General features: G+C 45.7%; 1 protein-coding gene across 2 annotated transcripts in view; it reads left to right on the top strand.

The window, feature by feature from the left end:
* PAPSS1 (3'-phosphoadenosine 5'-phosphosulfate synthase 1) overlaps positions 1-20,740 on the top strand; it is a 116,466-nt gene that overhangs the window by 16,796 nt on the left and 78,930 nt on the right. For both annotated transcript variants that reach the window (XM_069743725.1, XM_069743729.1), the window contains exons 2-3: positions 13,402-13,516; positions 17,027-17,262. In XM_069743725.1, the coding sequence (XP_069599826.1) occupies positions 13,402-13,516; positions 17,027-17,262 (351 nt within the window). The remainder of the gene's footprint in view (positions 1-13,401; positions 13,517-17,026; positions 17,263-20,740) is intronic.

Below are 20,740 nucleotides of genomic sequence, written 5' to 3'. Positions count from 1 at the left end.
TACCTTCTGTTCTGCCTGTCACAAAAGATTTACAACAGGATTTGTCCGCGTTCAGTTTGGCCTGCAGCAGCAGGTTTTTTCCAGGGGCACCACGAGGAGGAACGGACTCACCCCCATACACTGCTTAGTCTTCTTCTGCTTATAATTTAGATAATATCTTTTGCTCTGATTTTTAGTCTTATGCTTAATGTTCTTCTGCTTTTTGTTCTGCAGCTTCTTGTTCTTCTGCTTCTCAGTCTTCAGGGTCGTCATCTTTAGGGTCTTGAACTTGGAAATGTAGCAGAAGGTACAAGAGCAAAAGACACTGCCGAGAACCAGCTGACGGTACTGGAACCCGGATGGCTAGCCGAAGGTACAAGAGCCAATGGAACTACCGAGGACCAGCTGACGTTACTGGAACCCGGTTACTAAGCAGGAGGTACCTGTGCCAGAAAGCACTACCAAGGACCACCTGACGTTGGTGGAACTCGGACACCCAGAAGGAGGCACCTAAGCCAAAGGCTCTGCCCGGAACCAGCTGACGGTACTGGAACCAGGGGGACCTATTCAAGCTTGTGTTCCTAAGAACCAGCTAATGGTGCTAGAACTCAGGAAGCAGAAGGTCCACAGGAAAGAAAAAATTGCTAGGCCGCGAGCCGCCGTAGTTACCGAAAACCCATAGTCCAACAGGCGGAGCTTGTCCTATTGGCACATCGGAACCAGCTTTCATTGGCAGTTCCCGCAGCCCACATAGGAAGCACCTAAACTGCAGGCACCATAGAGTCGGCTAACCAGATCGCAACACGACAGGACAACGTTTTGGAGGCAAAGTGACCTTGACACTACCCGGAAACAGCTGGTGTGCTTGAACCGGGCTGGGCAGGAGGGAGTACCTGTGCCAAAGACACTTTTGAGCAGCAACTGGCGGTGTTGGAGCCCAGGGAATGCAGGAGAAGCCGAGTATAGGCTGAGGCCTAATTGGAGCAAGTTGAAAGGGAACCTTTAACCCCCCCAGGTGTTTGCAACTAAAAGATCCACCTTGTGCAGCACTAATGCTGCACAAGGAAAAGGTGGCTCTTTTAATTATGCTCCTTGCACATGCTGAAGTTAACACTTATAAAATGTGTCCCCTCTTACCCTGAAACCGTCCCGGAGGCGGGGCGGGACTTTCCTTCTTAATGAGACGCAGCACAGCTGTCATTCACACCCCCTTGGCGCCGTGCGCCGCCTCCTCAGCATTGTTTGAATCTGTCCCAGAGCCTGCACTGTTATGTTATCCCTTGGCCATGCACATTTAGCGCTGCCTGTCTTCAGACATCATTTGTTGTCAGGCTGGCTGCACCTGTGCGGCCACCCTGCCAGGGATCCCGCCCCGCAGTGTCTTCTGATTTATTCACACTGCGGGCCTGGGATTCATGGGCATGCGCCGTGCATATCTTGGCCTCTCACTCATCTCCTTCCACCTTCTTCAGACTGTGCCGAGTCAGCTGATCCCAAATCGTTTGCCACGGCCGTGACGCGGCACAGTCTGAAGAAGGCGCGTTCACGGGTCCATGTGGAGGTGGACTGTGACTGCTCCTGCAGCGATGATTCTGAGGAACTGGAGTATGAGTAGGAGGCAATGTGTACAGACTGGATTTCTTCAATCCTTGGGAGTTGTCAGAACACGTACAGCGCCACTCGCAAGATCTGTACTCGGCTCCACAACATTGACCCAATAGGCAGTGAGGGAAAAGTATCGTCCCTGTCCATGGTGACTGGTCCATGCATCGGTGGTGAGGTGGACCTTGCTACTGACGGTGTTTAGTAGCGCATGTTTAATGTTTCCCTCCACATGCTTTTGCAGGGCAGGGATGGCTTGCCTGCTGAAATAAAAGCGGCTGGGCACGTTGTATTGTGGGACTGCCAATGCCATCAAGTTACTGAAGGTGTCAGTCTCCACCAGCCTGAATGACAGCATTTCAAGGGACAGTAGTTTTGCATTCAGAGCCTATGCTCGGGGGTGGTTTGCCAAGAATGGCCGCCTTTTCTCCCATGCCTGTACTACCGATGGCTGTAGACTAGGCTGGGAGTGTGAGGATGACTGGGAACGTGGTGCTGTGGGTGGAATTACACTAGGTCTCTGGACAACAGTGCCAGAGGTTCTTCCATGGCGATCCTGGGAGGAAGCCGAACCAGCTGTGTGAGAGCTGGAGGAAGAGGCTACAACACGAGCTGAAGAGGTGGTAGGTGGCGCTGTAGGTTGGACTAGGTCTTTTTTGTAACTCCACCACGTGCTTGGTCCGCACATGTTTCCACATATTTGTGGTATTGAGGTTGCTGACACTTTTCCCTCTTTTGACTTTCTGATGACACAGCTTGCATTTGACAAAGCAAATGTCATCTGCAACTGTGTCAAAAAAGGACCAGGCACTGCAAGTCTTGGGAGCGCCTGTTTTGGCTTTTGGAAGAGCCATGCTCCGAATGGGTGCCGAAGTGGAGGCTACAGGCACCACAGTCTTCCCCTTCCCTCTCCCTCTTTGGGCCGTTCGGGGAATCTCTTCCTCAGAGCTGCTCCCACCACCTTCCTGTACCTCACGCCACGATGGGTCAAGGACCTCATCATCTACACTACCCTCTTCCAATCATGATTAAGGGTGCTTTGTCACCAGAAACGCGTTGATATCGCTTTTTATCCTATGTAATTGCTGATGGTTTTTATCCTCCACTGAACATATTTTCAAGTGAATAAAGAAAGAAGTTTTTTTCACTACCTCGTTGAGCTGGATTCCTCATTTCTTCTTTACTCCTATGTAGTGTTTTTCCACAATCTAGCAGGATATGGATGGAAAGCCACTTATAAGATACATTTGAAAAAATGTGCAACAGACTGCACTAATTAAGAAACGGACAATGGAACGGTATGAAGCAGTGACACACCCTGAGTTGACTACAACCGGCTGTGGAGGTAGAACAGACTACAGAGTGAGCTGCACTCACACACAAACCGTGCAGACAGCCATGAACGGCGCTGCAAGGCCAAAACAAGCTCCTCTATGTACTCCTATATAGTGTTTTTCCACAATCTAGCAGGATACGGACAGAAAGCCACTAATAGGATAAATTTGAAAAAATGTGCAGCAGGCTGCTCTAATTGAAAAACGGACAATGGAACGATATGAGTCAGTGATGCACCCTGAGCTGACTACAAGCGGTGGCTACAGACCAGACTACAGAGTGAGCTGCTCTCACACAGACACCTTGCAGACACCTGTGAACAGCGCAAAAACAAGGTTCTCACACAGCGGTTGCTAAATTAGCCTGGGTAAAGCACAATGAAGCAAATCGCTATCTCTAAGCTGGCCCTCAGTCACTACACAGCGTCCTGTCCCTAACTGAATTCACAGCAGAGTGAACCCAAAATGGCGGCAGCGACTTTTATAGTGCATCATGACATAATTTCAGCAGCCAATCACAGCCATGCCAGTAGTTACATGCCTACCATGCAGAACAGGATGTGCCCACACTTCTAATCATTCCTCATTGGCTGAATTCTGGCTCTTTGAATTATGGGAACTTTCGATTTCGGTATCCGATATACTGAAAGTATCGGAACGCGGTATCGGAATTCCGATACCGCAGATATCGGCCGATACCCGATACTTGCGGTATCGGAATGTTCAACACTAGTTAAGACCACACAAAGCTTTGCCATCTGGTTTATTTTTCTATGTATCTCCATATCCTTGGGTGCTAGAACTGGGTTGAGACCCACCCGGACGTTCGCAAAGTTCTGGGATCCTGGAAATATACACAATGTACTTCTAGGATGTATAGTATTTCTATAACTCCTTATGGTATCATAGCTGACTCAACAAAGCAGTTTAGACCAGGGCTGGGAGTCGGTGTCATGAAAATTGAGGAGTTGGAGGTTTGGTTTACCGACTCCACAGCCCTGGTTTAGACCGCATGGTATCCACATGGCAAGTCAGGCTTTTTTTTTTTCTTCTCTGAGCTTACTCTAGGAGTGAAATCTGTCACTCACAGCTTCTGAGGTTTGACCACCCTGCTCAGCTAGTTGCTCATTGAAGGGCGTGGAGGGCAGTGAATATTAATTTCTCTTTAATAGCGGACATGCTGGTAGCCTTAGCCTGCCGGCTTCCTGCAACTCCTGGGCGTGGAGCGCAGTGAATATTCACTGATCTCTAAGGGTATGTTTCCACGTACCGGATTGCATCAGGATTTGCTGCGGATTGGACAGTGCGTACATCCGCAGCAAATCCTAATGTTACAGCATAGTTAGTGGAGGGGATTTTATGAAATCCCGTCTCTCTTTGTGTGCAGGGCCACATTCGGCGGCCCTGCGTATCCGGACATGCGGCGCTTCTTTACTGACCGCAGCATTTCTATTTATCTTGCGGAGATGCTCCGTCTCCGCACGATAAATAACCCAGGCTATGAATACGATGCGGTGATTCAGCATGTGTTCAATGCTTTGGGCGGAGCAGTGCATCTGCTGCATCCAAAGCCCTGGGTTTCCTGAACGTGGAAACATAGCCCAATAGCAGGCACAGGGATTGCTGCAGCCGCTGGCTTCCTGCAGCGGCTGGGCAAGCACATTAGCCCATTATTGAAGAGAATGAAAATTTACTGCTCTCCACTCCCATGGCAGTGAATATTCATTCCATTCAGTAGCAAGTGAATTGCGGGCAGACCAAAAGTTTGGACACACCTCATTTAAATTTTTTTCTGTATTTTCATGACTATGAAAATTGTACATTCACACTGAAGGCATCAAAACTATGAATTAACACATCGGGAATTATATACTTAACAAAAAAGTGTGAAACAACTGAAATTATTTCTTATATTCTAGGTTCTTCAAAGTAGCCACCTTTTGCTTTGATGACTGCTTTGCACACTCTTGGCATTCTCTTGATGAGCTTCAAGAAGTAGTCACCGGGAATGGTTTTCACTTCACAGGTGTGCCCTGTCTGGTTTAATAAGTAGGATTTCTTGCCTTATAAATGGGGTTGGGACCATCAGTTGTGTTGTGCAGAAGTCTGGTGGACAGACTGTGTGGGATGAGGGGGTATCCGCTGCCGCTGCCCAGGGTGATGCTGGCGTCTCCGCTACGGGGGGCTCTGCCAACATTTTGTGAAAGGCCAGAGCCCCCAAGCAGTTCGTCCATGTTTTCCTGTGCGACGAATTCCGGGAAAATGGCCGCCGAGAGGTGGCGCATTATTCAGATATTATTGGCACCAAGATCTCGTGAGTTGAGATTTCAGCACTGAGATCTCATCTCTCGAGATCTTAGTACAGAGATCTCCATCTGCGCATGCTCCACCTCCCGGCGGCCATTTTCCCGAAGTCTACCGCACAGGAAAGCATGGACGAACTACCTGGGGTCTCTGGCCTTTCACAAAATGTCGGCAGAGCCCCCCCCCCCCCTACAGCACTGGAGACGTCAGCATCACCGGAGACACCCCCGCAGCACAGGACACCTGCACTCCCCCTCATGCCAGCTTGCAGCAACGCTCCTCTCCTTCCTCCTCCAGCAGCGACCCTGGGACCCTCTTCACCGCAGCCACCACCCCCGGTAAGCAATAAGATGCGTGGACCACCAATTTATTAAAAATAGTTTTTGTCCTATTTTTCTCCTCAAAATTTGGGGTGCGTCTTATAATCCGGAGCATCTTACAAAGCGAAAAATACGGTATATTGTTGTGCACCTTTTTGTACCACACTTTTTCCTTCCACTCAACTTTCCATTAATATGCTTGAATACAGCACTCTGTGAACAGCCAGCTTATTTAGCAATGCTGTTTTGTGGCTTACCCTCCTTGTGGAGTGTGTAAATGACTGCCTTCTGGACATCTGTCAGGTCAGCAGTCTTCCCCATGATTGTGGAGCCTACTAAGACTAAGGAACATTTATAAACGCTTAGGAAGCCTTTGTAGGTGTTTTTGTTAATAATTCTAATTTACTGAGATAATGACTTTTGGGCTTTTCTTTGGCTGTAAGCCATAATCATCAACATTAACAGAAATAAACACTTGAGATAGATCACTCTGTTTGTATTGACTATGAGTTTCACTTATTGTATTGCAGAACTGAAACAAATTAAGTTTTTGATAATATAATTGTGAGAGAAGCACATGTTCCATTATTCTTTAGGGACACAATGTTTTCTGGACCAAGTAGATTTAAAAAACAAACTTCCATCATACCCAATACACTCTCACTGTCACATATTCTATAACCTCACATCATTGTCCTGTTATATATACTTCCATGCACAAGACTTAGGCTACTTTCACACATCAGTTTTTTGCCGTTCGGCTCGATCCGGTAAATTTTGCAAAAAAAACGGATCCTGCAAAAGTTGCTGCCGGATCCGTTTTTTTTTCTCATAGACTTGTATTAGCAATGGATGGCCTCATGTTTCATCCGTTTTTCGCCGGATCCATCGAAAATTTATTTTCCGGCGTCTGGAGAAAACGGATATAGTAACGTTTTTCTCTTACCCCCATGATGGCACCACGGAGAGAGAGGGATCTGCCCTCAGGGACAGGAAACCCACAGGTTAAAAAGGTGGGACCTCTCCTCCACCTCAGTTCGGTTTCCTGTCCCTAACAGGGAACCCACAGCTTACCAGATCATCGCGGGATACCAGGGACCATCGGGCCGAGTCCAGGCAGCGGGGGGCCCTGCCGCGGTCACAGATGGATGTCTCCCCTGAAGGCACGGTTCCGGGGTCGGCGGGCCCTGTAGATGCGTGCGGGGAAGAGGAACCAAGCCTGCCTCTTCTCCTCAAAAAAGCAGCCGGTAATAGGTAGCGGCGGCTACCTGGTGCAGCACCGCCGGTTTTTTGAGGGCCCATGGGAGGTGGTGACGGCGGTCACCTACGGGAGGCATAAGAATGGGCAGCGGCGGCTGCAGTGATCCCTCCGTCCCTCCCTGAAGCCGGCAGCTGATGATGCGCGCGAGGTCCTGCGGCGCTTAATGCGCAGGGATCACTTCCGGGGCGGCGCGCAGGGGTCACTTCCGGGGCGGCGCAGGGTACCTCTGGGTAAACCGGAAGTTGCCTTGCGTCGCGTTTTTTCAACATAAAAGCGGCGGGGAATCTGTCACCGCTGCTCAAAAAATACCACCAAGATGAGTGGAAGAGAGCAGTCGGTGGAAGAGACTCCGCAAACCCCACGGAAAGAAGACTCGCAGGAGCGCTGGCACACGCAAAAGAAAAAGCAGGACCAACCTGCGCAGCGCCACAGCTCGGGATCCCAGCACAGCCGAGGCTCTAGTGCAGGGTCTCCATCTCCAGGCCTCGAGGTCCGCCAACAGTGCAGGTTTTCAGGATTTCTTTAGTATTGCATCGGTGGTAATGTGATCATCAGCACAGGTGATGATTCCAACCCCTGTGCAATACTAAGGAAATCCTGAAAACCTGCACTGTTGGCGGCCCTCGAGGCCTGGAGTTGGGGACCACTGCTCTAGTGGATCTGGGAGAAGAACAGCGGTTCAGATGGAGGAGGCTTCCCCAAGACCAGAACCGGTATCTCCCTTACGTTAGGAGGGTAAGTGACCTCCGTGAAAGTATATATGCTAAATAGGGGTTTATTGTATTTTTTTTACGGAAAGAAGTGCAAGGGGAAAACCAAAAATAAAGTGTGCCCACTCTGCTTGGCAGATTTAGCAGCCACATGGGCAAAAAAGCTCTGTGCCTTATGCATACAGAATACCATAAATGAAGAAACCCCAAGATTTGCATCTGAGCTCAAAGACTTAATAAAAACCCAAGTAGAAGATGCGCTAAAAGGGGTAAAAAGCCGTAAAAGGAAACGCAGAGATAAATCCCCAAATTACAGTTCCAGTGAGGAAGATAGTATCTATTATAGTTCGGATAGCTCTACGTCCTCCTCAGCCTCATCCGCTACATCCTCAGAAGGGGGCCGTAACTGTTTCCCTATTGAGGAAACGGATGCGTTAATTAAAATGGTTAGGACCACCATGGGGCTGACAGATACCCGTGCTAAAAAAACCGCACAAGACCTCATGTTTGGGGGCCTGGAACAAAAGAGGCGTAGGGTATTCCCGTTAAATGAAAAGATACAGGCGCTGATAAAGAAAGAGTGGAAGAGACCAGATAAAAAAGTCCTCTTAACCCCTAAGAGGAAGTATCCATTTGATGATCCAGCCTGTTCCTCATGGGGTAAAGCGCCAAAATTGGATGTCGCTATTGCGAAAGCCTCTAAAAAATTCGCTCTACCCTTTGAGGATATGCGAACCCTTAAAGATCCCATGGATAAAAAAAGCTGACGGGTTCTTGAAGGGATGCTGGGAGGCAGCTAGCGGAGGATTAAAACCTGGCATAGCTGCCACATGTACAGCAAGAGCCTTAATGGTATGGCTAGATCACCTGGAGACCCAGTTAAAAAAATAAAACTCCAAGGGAGTCTATATCGGACTCTGTATCAGTCATGAGGGGAGCTGCAGCATATTTGGCAGACGCCTCCATGGACTCGGTCAGGCTGACAACGAGATCAGCTTCAAATGCAGCCAGAAGAGCACTATGGCTGAAGTGCTGGCCGGGTGATTTGCAAACAAAAGCAAAATTGTGTTCCATACCGTGTGAGGGGGAATTTTTGTTTGGACCTACACTGGATGATATTTTCAAAAGCTGTAGATAAGAAAAAAGCTTTTCCAGGGTTTCCCAACTAGTCCTATAGGCGGCCCTTTCGAGGGAGGAAATTCATGCGCAGACGTCCGCCAAAAAATCAAAAAGATGGCTGGGAAGATAAAAAATTCATGTTCAACAAGCCAGATAATAAAAAACAGCCCCAATGAAGGTGCGCCCCAGGTAGGAGAAAGACTGACATATTTTTTCCCAGGCTTGGAGAAAGTATCAGGGAGCAACTGGACTTTGAACATAATAGAGACAGGCCTGAAGCTGAAATTTCATACAAGGCCACACCATCAATTCGTAATAACACCACAAAGGAAATCCGAGACCGAACAGTTGAGCATCCAGAAAGAAGTCCACAATCTCCTAACAAAGAATGTCCTTCAGGAAGTTCCACAACAGGAGGAAGCAACAGGTTTCTACTCTCCCCTTTTTCTTCGGACGAAGCCGGACGGGACTTTCAGAGTAATAATAAACCTGAAGAGGTTGAACAAATACTTAGTGACAGAAAGTTTCAAGATGGAAACAATAAAGTCATGTGTCAGAACCCTTCATCCGTCTTGTTTCATGACTGTCATAGACTTGAGACGCATACTACCATGTGCCGATCCATCCAGACTTCCAAAAATATCTCAGGGTGGCTGTAATGATGCATGGGGAGCTGAAACATTATCAATACAGAGCGCTTCCGTTTGGCCTTGCCATAGCCCCGAGGGTATTTACAAAACTAATGGCAGAAGTAATGGCCCACATAAGGGAGCAAGATGTATTGATTGTCCCTTATCTGGACGACCTCCGAGTGATGGGCAGATCTTCTCTTCATTGCAGTCAGCAGCTAGACAAAGTGATGGCAGCCCTTTCAAAACTGGGGTGGTTATTGAATCTAGAAAAATCCACAATTATCCCAACTCAGATACAACAATACTTGGGGTTAATAATAGTCAACAAAACAAGAATGTCGTCTTCCAGAAGTGAAAGTGTCCAACATGATACAACTAGTGGACAATTTAAGACATTCCCCAGTAGTTACTTTGAGGAAAGCCATGTTCATAGGGTCAATGACGGCCTGCATTCCGGCGGTCCAATGGGCCCAGGGTCATTCCAGAGATCTCCAGTGGGAAATATTAGAAGCAGAATGCCGTTCAAAGGGAGATTTAGAGAAGCGATTAAAAATATCTTCACAAACAATAGCTTCTTTAGTTTGGTGGACAGACCCGGCCAATCTCACAAAAGGAGTACCATGGGTATGGCCAGTTTCAGTAACCCTGACCACGGATGCAAGCCCATGGGGTTGGGGAGCTCACCTAAAAGGTCAAGTGGCTCAAGGTCCATGGTCAGGGGAAGAAAAACTCCTCACTTCAAATATGAAAGAGCTTCTAGCGGTAAAGTATGCCCTCAACCACTTTCTAACCTCCCTCCATTCCCATCATGTGAGAGTTCTGACAGACAACAGGGTAGTAGTGGCGTATTTGAATCATCAGTGGGGAACAAGGTCACAACCTCTGATGAGTGACGAAATCTATTCTGTCACAAGTAGAAGCCAACCTGCTATCCCTGACAGTTCTTCACATCAAAGGGACAGAAAATCAGAAGGCAGATTTTTTAAGCAGAACACAACTAAAGCAGGGAGAATGGGAGTTAAACCAGGAAATATTCAATCTTATAGTAGATCGTTGGGGAGCCCCGGATATAGATCTGTTCGCGAACAGTCAAAACCGGAAAACTCAGGCATTCTGCTCAATAGATCCACGGGGGAATCCAGTGACCCTGGACGCCTTTCTAATTCTCTGGAATTTCCAACTGGCTTACGCCTTTCCTCCATTAGCTCCAGTTCCTCTAGTTGTGAAGAAGATCAAGGAGGACAGAGCAAGAGTAATAATGATAGCCCCATTTTGGCCAAAAAGAACATGGTTCCCATGGCTGCGTCTAATGTCTATATCAGTGCCTTGGGTCCTCCCAGATATCCCAAATCTCCTGTGCCAGGGACCAGTAAACCATCCACAAATAAAGAATTTGCACATGACCGCATGGAATTTGAGAGGGAACTTTTAACTGGGAGGGGGTTCTCTCCAAATCTAGTTTCAACTCTATTGGCCAGTAGAAAACCAGTAACTACGAGAGCATATGGCAAAGTCTGGAAAAAATTCCTCTATAGTTCAGGTGTCAGTTTATCAGAGGAGATCCCAATTCAGGAGATTCTGGAATTCCTCCAAAAAGGGCTAGAAAAAGACTTGGCAACAAGTACCCTAAGGCTAGGGTCACATTGCGTTTAGTGCAATCCGTTTAGCGCTAGCAGATTGCGCTAACGCAATGTTTTTACCGGGGCCGCGTTCCGGGGTCGCGGTAACGTCCCCACTCTCGCAGATCCCCGATCTGCGAAAGCGGGGAACGGATCGCGGGCGCGCCTCGGACGCTGCAAGCAGCACCCGCGGCGCGCCACAAAACACCGGCGCGTCGCTAGCGCGTGCCGAACATAGCACGCGCTAGTGCTGCGCGTTCCCATTGCCGTGAATGGGCGCGCTAACGGACGCGTTGCACGGCGTTAATTTCGCCGTGCAACGCTGTCCGTTAGCGCGTTCCCATTAACGCAATGGGAACCTAGCCTAAAAGTTCAAATCGCAGCATTAGGGGCCCTTTACAACCACGACCTGGCAGGGAATCACTTGGTAAAAAGGTTCATTAAGGCTTCATCCAGATCTAGACCGTGGTGCCGTCATGGGATCAGAGAAATACCGTTATCGGTGAGTAACTACGATATTTGTGTCCGTCGAAAAAACGGACAGCGACGGATCCGGCGGCCTCCGGCGTTTGCTAAAAAACTGATGTGTGAAAGTAGCCTTACTGTTCTGTACGTTACAACCAGGCGTGGACACGTGAATAAAGAGAACAGTTTTCTGCTCCCCGACTTCATTTTCTGTGGGATGTTGTTACAACAGTATCCAGTACATCAGGGGTACACAACATGCGGCCCACAATGCCATTCTGTGCGGCCCCCCACCACATGAACAAAAAAATGATTGACTGACTAGAAGAGTGGTGTCTGGAGCTGAGGAGCAGGGACTGGCAAATACTAATGGTGTCCTGTGTAGACCTCTCTGGATGCCTCATACATCAGAAGTATGGGATTCTCTTAACCAGGTTGGCACTCCAGAAAGTAGTATGTGAATTAAACAGGTGGCTTCCATGTCTGTGGCTCGCTCCAGTGTAGTTTATGCAAGTTGTGAAACATTTGATAGTAAGCAAAAACCCATGATCTACTGTAGAGGGTCATGTGCATGCATCACTTTTCCCTCTTTAGAACCTATTCACACATTTTTTACTGGGATTTTACTGCAAAAAAATGCTTTAACTGCTCTTTGAATAAGCTCTCCGTTTTACTGCAAAATGTTCAGAATGTGCACCAAAGGAACTTTTATTCACTAATCCCTTGTGACCACCAATACGATTTAAAACTGACCTGCGATATAAGAGATTAGCATCCCCTATGGGTGACAGTCCAACAGCTATCAGCTGTACACAACAGCTGATAACTTGCTGCATCAGCCATGATTAGTGTTGGCACCAACCATAGCCGATTTACCCCTTAAAGGGAACCTATCACCCCCAAAATCGCAGATGAGCTAAGCCCACCAGCATCAGGGGCTTACCTACAGCATTCTGTAATGCTGTAGATAAGCCCACGATGTATCCTGAAAGATGAGAAAGAGAGGTTAGATTATACTCACCCAGGGGCGTTCCTACTGCGGTCCGGTCCAATGGGCGTCGCGGTCCGATCCGGAGCCTCCCATCTTCTTACGATGACATCCTCTTCTTGTAGTCACGCTGCGGCTCCGGCGCAGGTGTACTTTGTCTACCCTGTTGAGGGCAGAGCAAAGTACTGCAGTGCGCAGGCGCTGGGAAAGGTCTCTACATGCACAGTCATACAGGGAAGACTGTCAAACACCAGTAGGACTGCCCACTGGACTCGAATCCCTACAAACACCAGGGATTTCAAGGATTAAAATCCAAGTTTTACAGAAAAATGTGTGTTAATTTGATCAGCTCCCCCTACTCACTAACATCTTGCCTGCTGATCAGATACCATTTTCAACATGACAGGTTCCCTTGTAATATTTCAAAATCAGGAAAGCAATGCTACTTTTGACACTAAACAGGTCACTTATTATCTGTGCCATTTGGTACACACATTTGAGCTGAATTTGTAATATTACCGTTAAGACAACCATATACCTTGTCCGAGTATGCATGTGTTCTCAGCAGGGAGAGGAAAAATATGGTAATTCTCTGGGAGATATATGTGGGGCAGCTACTGAGAACAAAAGGATCCAGTGTCATGTCCAATTGTTCTTCTTTTTTTTTTTGATTCATTCGGACCAGTCTGACACCTCCTATAAACATTGTATGGTTGACTCTTTGAAAAATGGTGGGTTTGGTTTTAAATCATTGCATAATAGTTTTGTTGGCTTTCTTCTTTTTAGTGAAAGGTAGAATTTTTCTATGTTTGTGAAAGTTTATTCTTTGTGGCGCAAAAAAAAGTTTTATTTTTGTATGTTTCAAATACCAATAATATTACAATAGTATTGTACTGTAAAAGTACAGGGAAGTTTTAAAATACCCTGGTTTAATATTTTTCAATTATATGTTAATTATTTTTTTTTTTTTTTGCATTTTGTTTGTAGAAGTTTTTTCAATCTTCACTTCCCATGTACAGTATACATAGTGGGAATCCTTTCTGAAACCTTTTTTTTCCCCTTCTATAGGGAATGCAGCGGGCGACCAATGTTACTTACCAAGCTCACCATGTCAGCAGGAACAAGAGAGGACAAGTTCTTGGAACAAGAAGTGGATTTCGGGGTTGCACAGTGTGGCTAACCGGTACACTATTAATTGGTTATACGCTCTAAATATGGGCAGTGGCTGTGACATCAATATGGACGACCACCCATGTTTATGAGCACTAAATGACGATTATTGTATAGAATCTGCTATGGTGTTAGTCGAAATTAGTGGTAAAATGGAGTTGGCTATAAGTAGAAATAATTTAGGAATTCTTATAGCTGCAAATAGAAGTACTGCTGTGATCACACTATAGTGCTATGCAACAGATTGTTTATTAGATCCTCTAGCAGTAAATGGATAATCCATTGTATAGATGTGTCCATCCTTACTTTTTCTTCAATTTAGCTAACAACTTTAGTAACTCACAAAATATAGTCCATTACATTATCATCATCGGCACTTGCGGTCCTGGGACTCTCGGCGGTTGTTACAACATGTGACCCCATCGCCAAATCAGTGCTGCTGTCACTGTCCCCGCATTCGCACAAATTGAACATGAAGAGGAAGTTCGGGCTGCAGCTGAACTGACTGCCTATTCATATCCAATTTTATTGACTTGAAGTCTCTGAAAATAAGCAACTCTCCTGCTTTCACCCATATACGGTATATGGAATCAGTGTAGGCTACTCTGTAGTCTGTTCCAGCATCTGAGGTAACAGGACCACAACAGCCTGAGATTGGCTGCAGCAGAAAATTACTGGAATGACAATTTATCTTTTGTTTTTTCAATTCTTATTTCTGGCTTCAAGCTATTGCATTGGTTGACACCTAAAAAATGAATAAAATAATAATTAACACATCTATATATATAATTGCCTAAGGGTTTTTCCGTCTGTCTGTCTGTCCTGGAAATCCCGCGTCTCTGGTCGAGGCCTGGCGGCCTCGACCAATCAATCAGCGACGGGCACAGTATCGATGTAGAAACCCACGTCTCTGATTGGTCGAGGCCATCAGGCCTCGACCAATCAGCGACGGGCACAGCGACGATGATGTCATAAAGGACGTAGACATCCCGCGTCTAATTGGTCGAGGCCGCCAGGCCTCGACCAATCAGCAACGGGCACAGTATCAACGTAGATGTCATAATGGTTGCCATGGCGACAATGATGTCATAAAGGTTGCCTCGACCAATTAGCGACGGGCACAGTCTGCCGCGAATTCTGGAATCATCATTGTCCATATACTTCGGGGACATGCATATTCTAGAATACTCGATGCGTTAGAATCGGGCCACAATTGGTCGAGGCCGCCACAGGCACAGCATGGCGACGATGATGTCATAAAGGTTTCCTCGACCAATCAGCGACGGGCACAGTCTGCCATGAATTCGCCTCGACCAATCAGCGACGGGCACAGTATTGACGTAGATGTCATAATGGTTGCTATGGCAATGATGATGTCATAAAGGTTGCCTCGACCAATCAGCGACGAGCACAGTCTGCCGCGAATTCTGGAATCATCATTGTCCATATACTACGGGGACATGCATATTCTAGAATACCCGATGCGTTAGAATCGGGCCACAATCTAGTCTACTATATAATTGTCTAAGGGTCACTTCAGTCTGTCTGTCTTTCTGTCTGTCACGGATATTCATTGGTCGCGGCCTCTGTCATGGAAATCCAAGTCGCTGATTGGTCGTGGCAAAACGCCCACGACCATTGCCATGACCAATCAGCGACTGGCACAGTCCGGCGGCAACATGGCCGCTCCTTCATCCCCACAGTCAGTGCCCGCTCCATACTCCCCTCCAGTCAGTGCTCACGCAGGGTTAATGGCAGCGCTAATGGACCGCGTTATGCCGCGGTGTAACGCACTCCATTAACGCTGCTATTAACCCTGTGTGACCAACTTTTTTACTATTGATGCTGCCTGTGCAGCATCAATAGTAAAAAAGATCTAATGTTAAAAATAATAAAAAAAATCATCATATACTCACCTTCCGGCGCCTTTCCCGCTCCTCACGACACTCCGGTGACCACTCCATGCATTGTGATCTCGCGAGTTCAAGACATAGCGGTCTTGCGAGACCGCAATGCACTCTTGAGACCGGAGCTTGTGAGGAGCGTCGATAAAAGTTTCCTGGATCCAGGGGCCAACGGAAGGTGAGTATATAACAATTTTTTATTTTAATTCTTCTTTACTACGTGGGCTGTGCAATATACTACGCGCGCTGAGCAAATTTACTACGCGGGCTGGGCAATATACTGCGCGGGTTGAGCAATATACTACGCGGGCTGTGCAATATACTACGCGGGCTGTGCAATATACTACGCGGGCTGTGCAATATACTACGCGGGCTGTGCAATATACTATGCGGGTTGTGCAATATACTACGCGGGCTGTGCAATATACTGCGCGGGCTGTGCAATATACTGCGCGGGCTGTGCAATATACTGCGCGGGCTGTGCAATATACTGCGCGGGCTGTGCAATATACTGCGCGGGCTGTGCAATATACTGCGCGGGCTGTGCAATATACTGCGCGGGCTGTGCAATATACTGCGCGGGCTGTGCAATATACTACGCGGGCATGTATATTCTAGAATACCCAATGCGTTAGTATCGGGCCACCATCTAGTTAATGTTTATAAGTGGCAAAAATGACTTAAGCTTGCAAAATAATTTACACATTTCTGCATCAAATTTGCAGTTTTTTGACACCATAAACTTTGCAGAAAAGCTTTGATAAATTCCACACTATGTGGGAAAAAAAGTACAAAGATGCAACACCGCTAAAACTTAAGAAATCCTCCAAGAACAGTTTCTACCTTTCCTATAAGTTCGCACAGTCTGTTTCCAATACTTTCCTCTCTTCGTTGTGTTTAATATTGCAAGAAGTTCTACTGCTCAAGTTCAAGGTCTAAAGGCTATGGGTAAGTTCACACTAGGCATTTTTTCAGCGTGTTTTTTTTTTTTTTCTGCAGCAAAACCTGATCTCTTGGCAAGTAAGAAGCTGCAGAATAAAATCATGTCTTCCTTGGTTCTTCTTGCGTGTTTTTTTTTTTTTTTTGCTGCGTTTTAAGCGTTTTTCTCTACTCATTCATTTCAATGGGTGAAAAACGCTGAAAAAAACACTGAAAGAAGTGATATGCTCCATCATGCAAAGAAACATGCAAAGCACAAAATCCTGACGAGGAAACAATCTGTGTGCATCAGATTTGTGAAATCTCATAGATTTTGCTGGTACTGTAAAACGCAGCTGAAAGCTTGAATAAAAATAAACCACTGCAAAAACACCTAGTGTGAACTTAGCCTAAGAGATTGGGAGGTTGTGCTGTCAGCTGTGTCCTAGATATATATAGTTATCTGTATTACTACAGCAAGTAAGGCTAAGTGGCTGCCTAGAGTTGTTGTCTTTGGATTGCATGGAAAAAATGTCTATTAAAATAGCTTTTCTTGTCAGTTTTACCATTGTCACCATTTTTTCCTTTGCTCCACATGCCTTTGAATTTGATATATTTCAGAAAATAGCTAATAGACCATAATGTCGCCAGCATTTTGTATTTTAATCAGCTTTCTTATTCTTCTTATATTGTGTTCCTAGGCCTTTCTGGTGCTGGAAAGACCACAGTCAGCATGGCGCTAGAGGAGTATTTGGTGTGTCATGGCATTCCTTGCTATACTTTAGATGGGGACAACATACGTCATGGACTGAGCAAAAATCTTGGTTTCACCCAAGAAGACCGAGAAGAAAACATCCGCCGCATTGCCGAGGTTGCCAAGCTGTTTGCTGATGCTGGCCTTGTGTGCATTACTAGTTTCATATCTCCATATGCAAAGGTAAATAGTTTCTAGACTTAGGTCCCCGTCCTTTCATGTTTATTATATCTGTTTGGTGTCCTAGTCCTATCATGTACATGAAAATCCACTAATAAAGTGATTCTAAATAAATATTTCCAATCTGCAGCCCTAGTCCACTAACCAGCCCTCAAGTACTACCAATATATATACAGGGTGGTCCAAAAGTAGTTGGACAGTATGTGTAATAGGGTTATGAAGGGGGAGATTTATCAAACATGGTGTAAAAGTGAAACTGACTCAGTTGCCCTGACTCAGTTTTCACAGATAAATCTCCCCCAAGTCTGTTTTCTTTTCAGATAATTCAGATAACCCATAATGGCAAATAATTTAAATACAGATAAAAGAAAATGGATTTTAAAAGAGTATTGGAAATCTCAAAATGCTGAAACAGTTAGAGCAAACTGGGTTGAAACATTTGGTACTCAAGCCCCAAAGAGAGAAACCATTTACCGCATCCTTGACAAATTCGATGCCACTGGCTCAATCCTTAATGCACCAAAAACAGCCTGTACAGAAAATAATAAACAGCTTGTTGCTGAAACATTTGTTCAGAGTCCAAAAAAGTCCACCAGAATTAGGAATTTCACGAGCTTCCATCATGCGAATTCTGAAATCTATTGGGTAGAAAGCTTATCGTCCACGTCTAATTCATGGTTTATTGGAGGATGATCCAGACAGGCGGCTGCAATTTAGTGGGATTATGCTTAACGAAACTGAAGAAAATGCAGTCATTTTAGATAACATTATGTGGAGTGATGAAGCTTCTTTTACATTATCTGGCCATATTAACAGACATAATTGTATTTACTCGTATAATGAGAACATGCATTTAACATTAGAGCAACAACTAAATGAGCCTGGTGTCAATGTTTGGGGTGGTATTTCAAGTTTTGGTGTTTTGGGACCATTTTCTTTTTTTGATGGAACAGTCACAGGAGATAAATATCTCGAAATTCTAAAGAATCAAGTTGTTCCCCAGTTACAGCAATAGCCTACTTCAAATGACCTTTATTTCCAACAAGATGGGGCCCCTCCACATTATTCAAGAGTAGTCCGCGAGTATCTTGATTAACCCCTTAAGCCCCGAGGGTGGTTTGCATGTTAATGACCGGGCCAATTTTTACAATTCTGACCACTGTCCCTTTATGAGGTTATAACTCTGGAACGCTTCAACGGATCCCGGTGATTCTGACATTGTTTTCTCGTGACATATTGTACTTCATGATAGTGGTAAAATTTCTTTGATATGACCTGCATTTATTTGTGAAAAAAAACGGAAATTTGGCGAAAATTTTCCAACTTTTAATTTTTATGCCCTTAAATCACAGAGATATGTCACACAAAATACATAAATAACATTTCCCACATGTCTACTTTACATCAGCACAATTTTGGAAACAACATTTTTTTATGTTAGGGAGTTATAAGGGTTAAAATTTGACCAGCAATTTCTCATTTTTACACCATTTTTTTTAGGGACCACATCACATTTGAAGTCCTTTTGAGGGATCTATATGATAGAAAATAACCGAGTGTGACACCATTCTAAAAACTGCACCCCTCAAGGTGCTCAAAACCACATTCAAGAAGTTTATTAACCCTTCTGGTGCTTCGCAGGAATTTTTGGAATGTTTAAAAAAATGAACATTTAATTATTTTTCACAAAAAATTTACTTCAGCTCCAATTCGTTTTATTTTACAAAGGGTAACAGGAGAAAATGGGGGTTTGTGCATCACATTATATTGACAGATCGCTGATCTGACACTTTGCTGTGCACTGTGTCAGATCAGCGATCTGACATGCACAGCAGGGAGCCTTCCGGAGCCTGCTCTGAGCAGGTGCTGGTAAGCCACCTCCCTGCAGGACCCGGATGCAGCCCCGTGGCCATTTTGGAGGAGGAGGTAAGACACCCTCGGAACAACACGATCGCATTGCTCCGAGGGTCTCAGGGAAGCACGCAGGGAGCCCCCTCCCTGCGCGATGCTTCCCTATACCGCCGGAACACTGCGATCATGTTTGATCGCAGTGTGCCGGGGGTTAATGTGCCGGGGCGGTCCGTGAGCGCTCCTGGCACATAGTGCCGGATGTCAGCTGCAATAGTCAGCTGACACCCGGCCGGGATCAGCCGCGATCCCCCTGTGAGCGCGACTGATCGCACTGGACGTACTATCCCGTCACTGGGAATTAAGTCCCAGGTCACCTTGACGGGATAGTACGTCCAATGGGATTAAGTGCTTAAACATTTCCTAATAAATGGATTGGCCGGCACGTTCACGAGACTTGGCCCCAAGGGATTTTTTGTTTTGGGGAGTACTCAAGGACAAAGTTTATAGTCGAAAACCAAAAGGTGTCAGTGATTTGAAAAATTACATAAGGGATGCAATTCAAGAACTTAATACTCAAAGAGACTTGTGCAAAAATGTTTGTCAAAGCGTAAGAGGCCAACTTCAAAGCTGTGCAAATTGTGATGGAAAACAGTTTGAGCACCTGCGTTGATAAAATTTAAGGGCTTTTGTATTATTGTTCAGAATAAAATTTAATTGTCAATGTTATGCTTGTGTTAGTAAATATAATTTGCACTGCATGTCACAATGCGTCGTTTAGGAGAAAAAAACGCATCCTGCTAAATTGCTTGCAGGATAAGTTTTTTTTTCTCCATTGACTAACATTAGTGACGCATTGCGACGCTTTGCCACAAATCGCAACCATCTTGAACCGTGATGTGGCGGACCATCGGCAGAAAAAAACGTTACATGTAACCAGGGTGGATTTGATTTAAATCTAACTGATTTAAATCACGATTTAAATCACTAGTCAGTAAGGCTTGATTTAAATCAGTGATTTAAATCAAAGTTTCTACCTAACTGAATTTGACTCCGCAGAGGTCCCAGCCTCTTCTTCACGGCAAAAATGTTACAACACGAACAGAGTTGAGAAAAAGACCTTAATCCTATTGTTCTACAAAACTATGAATACAGAATCAACCCCTTCAGTGCCAAGTCCAAGAAGTTAGACAATATGTTTCTTATTGTTTGGAGTGGAATAGATCTGCACAACACAAGAAGAATGTGAATCTAAGTGTGAGGAGGAGGAAGGGCAAGCAGACAAGAAAATGAAAGTGAAACTTTGAGCACAATACTGCAACATCATGAGAAGTGCGGTGATGAAGATCACCGCACTTCTCATGATGTTGCCTCATTCGCGCCACCAGGCCTTGCATCTCTTTGTTGCATCGTTTGCATTTTGCACGCATGCCTGCCTTACCGATAGGCGAAGGAGCTTCATTAAAATATTCCCAAACGGTCTCTTTTACGGCCTGCTGCCATTATAAGGAAAGAATGTAATAAACCTCAGATCGTACACACAAACAGATCCAGACTTGTCTGTCTGTGGCTATGCTGCAGTATTGTGCTCAAAGTTGAACAATAGGATTAAGGTCTTTTTCTCAACTCTGTT

This window comes from Ranitomeya imitator, chromosome 1 (genome assembly GCF_032444005.1).
Source record: "Ranitomeya imitator isolate aRanImi1 chromosome 1, aRanImi1.pri, whole genome shotgun sequence".
Lineage (NCBI taxonomy): Eukaryota > Metazoa > Chordata > Amphibia > Anura > Dendrobatidae > Ranitomeya > Ranitomeya imitator.
Note: the sequence above shows the minus strand (reverse complement) of the source record. Positions and strands in the feature narration are given on the sequence as shown.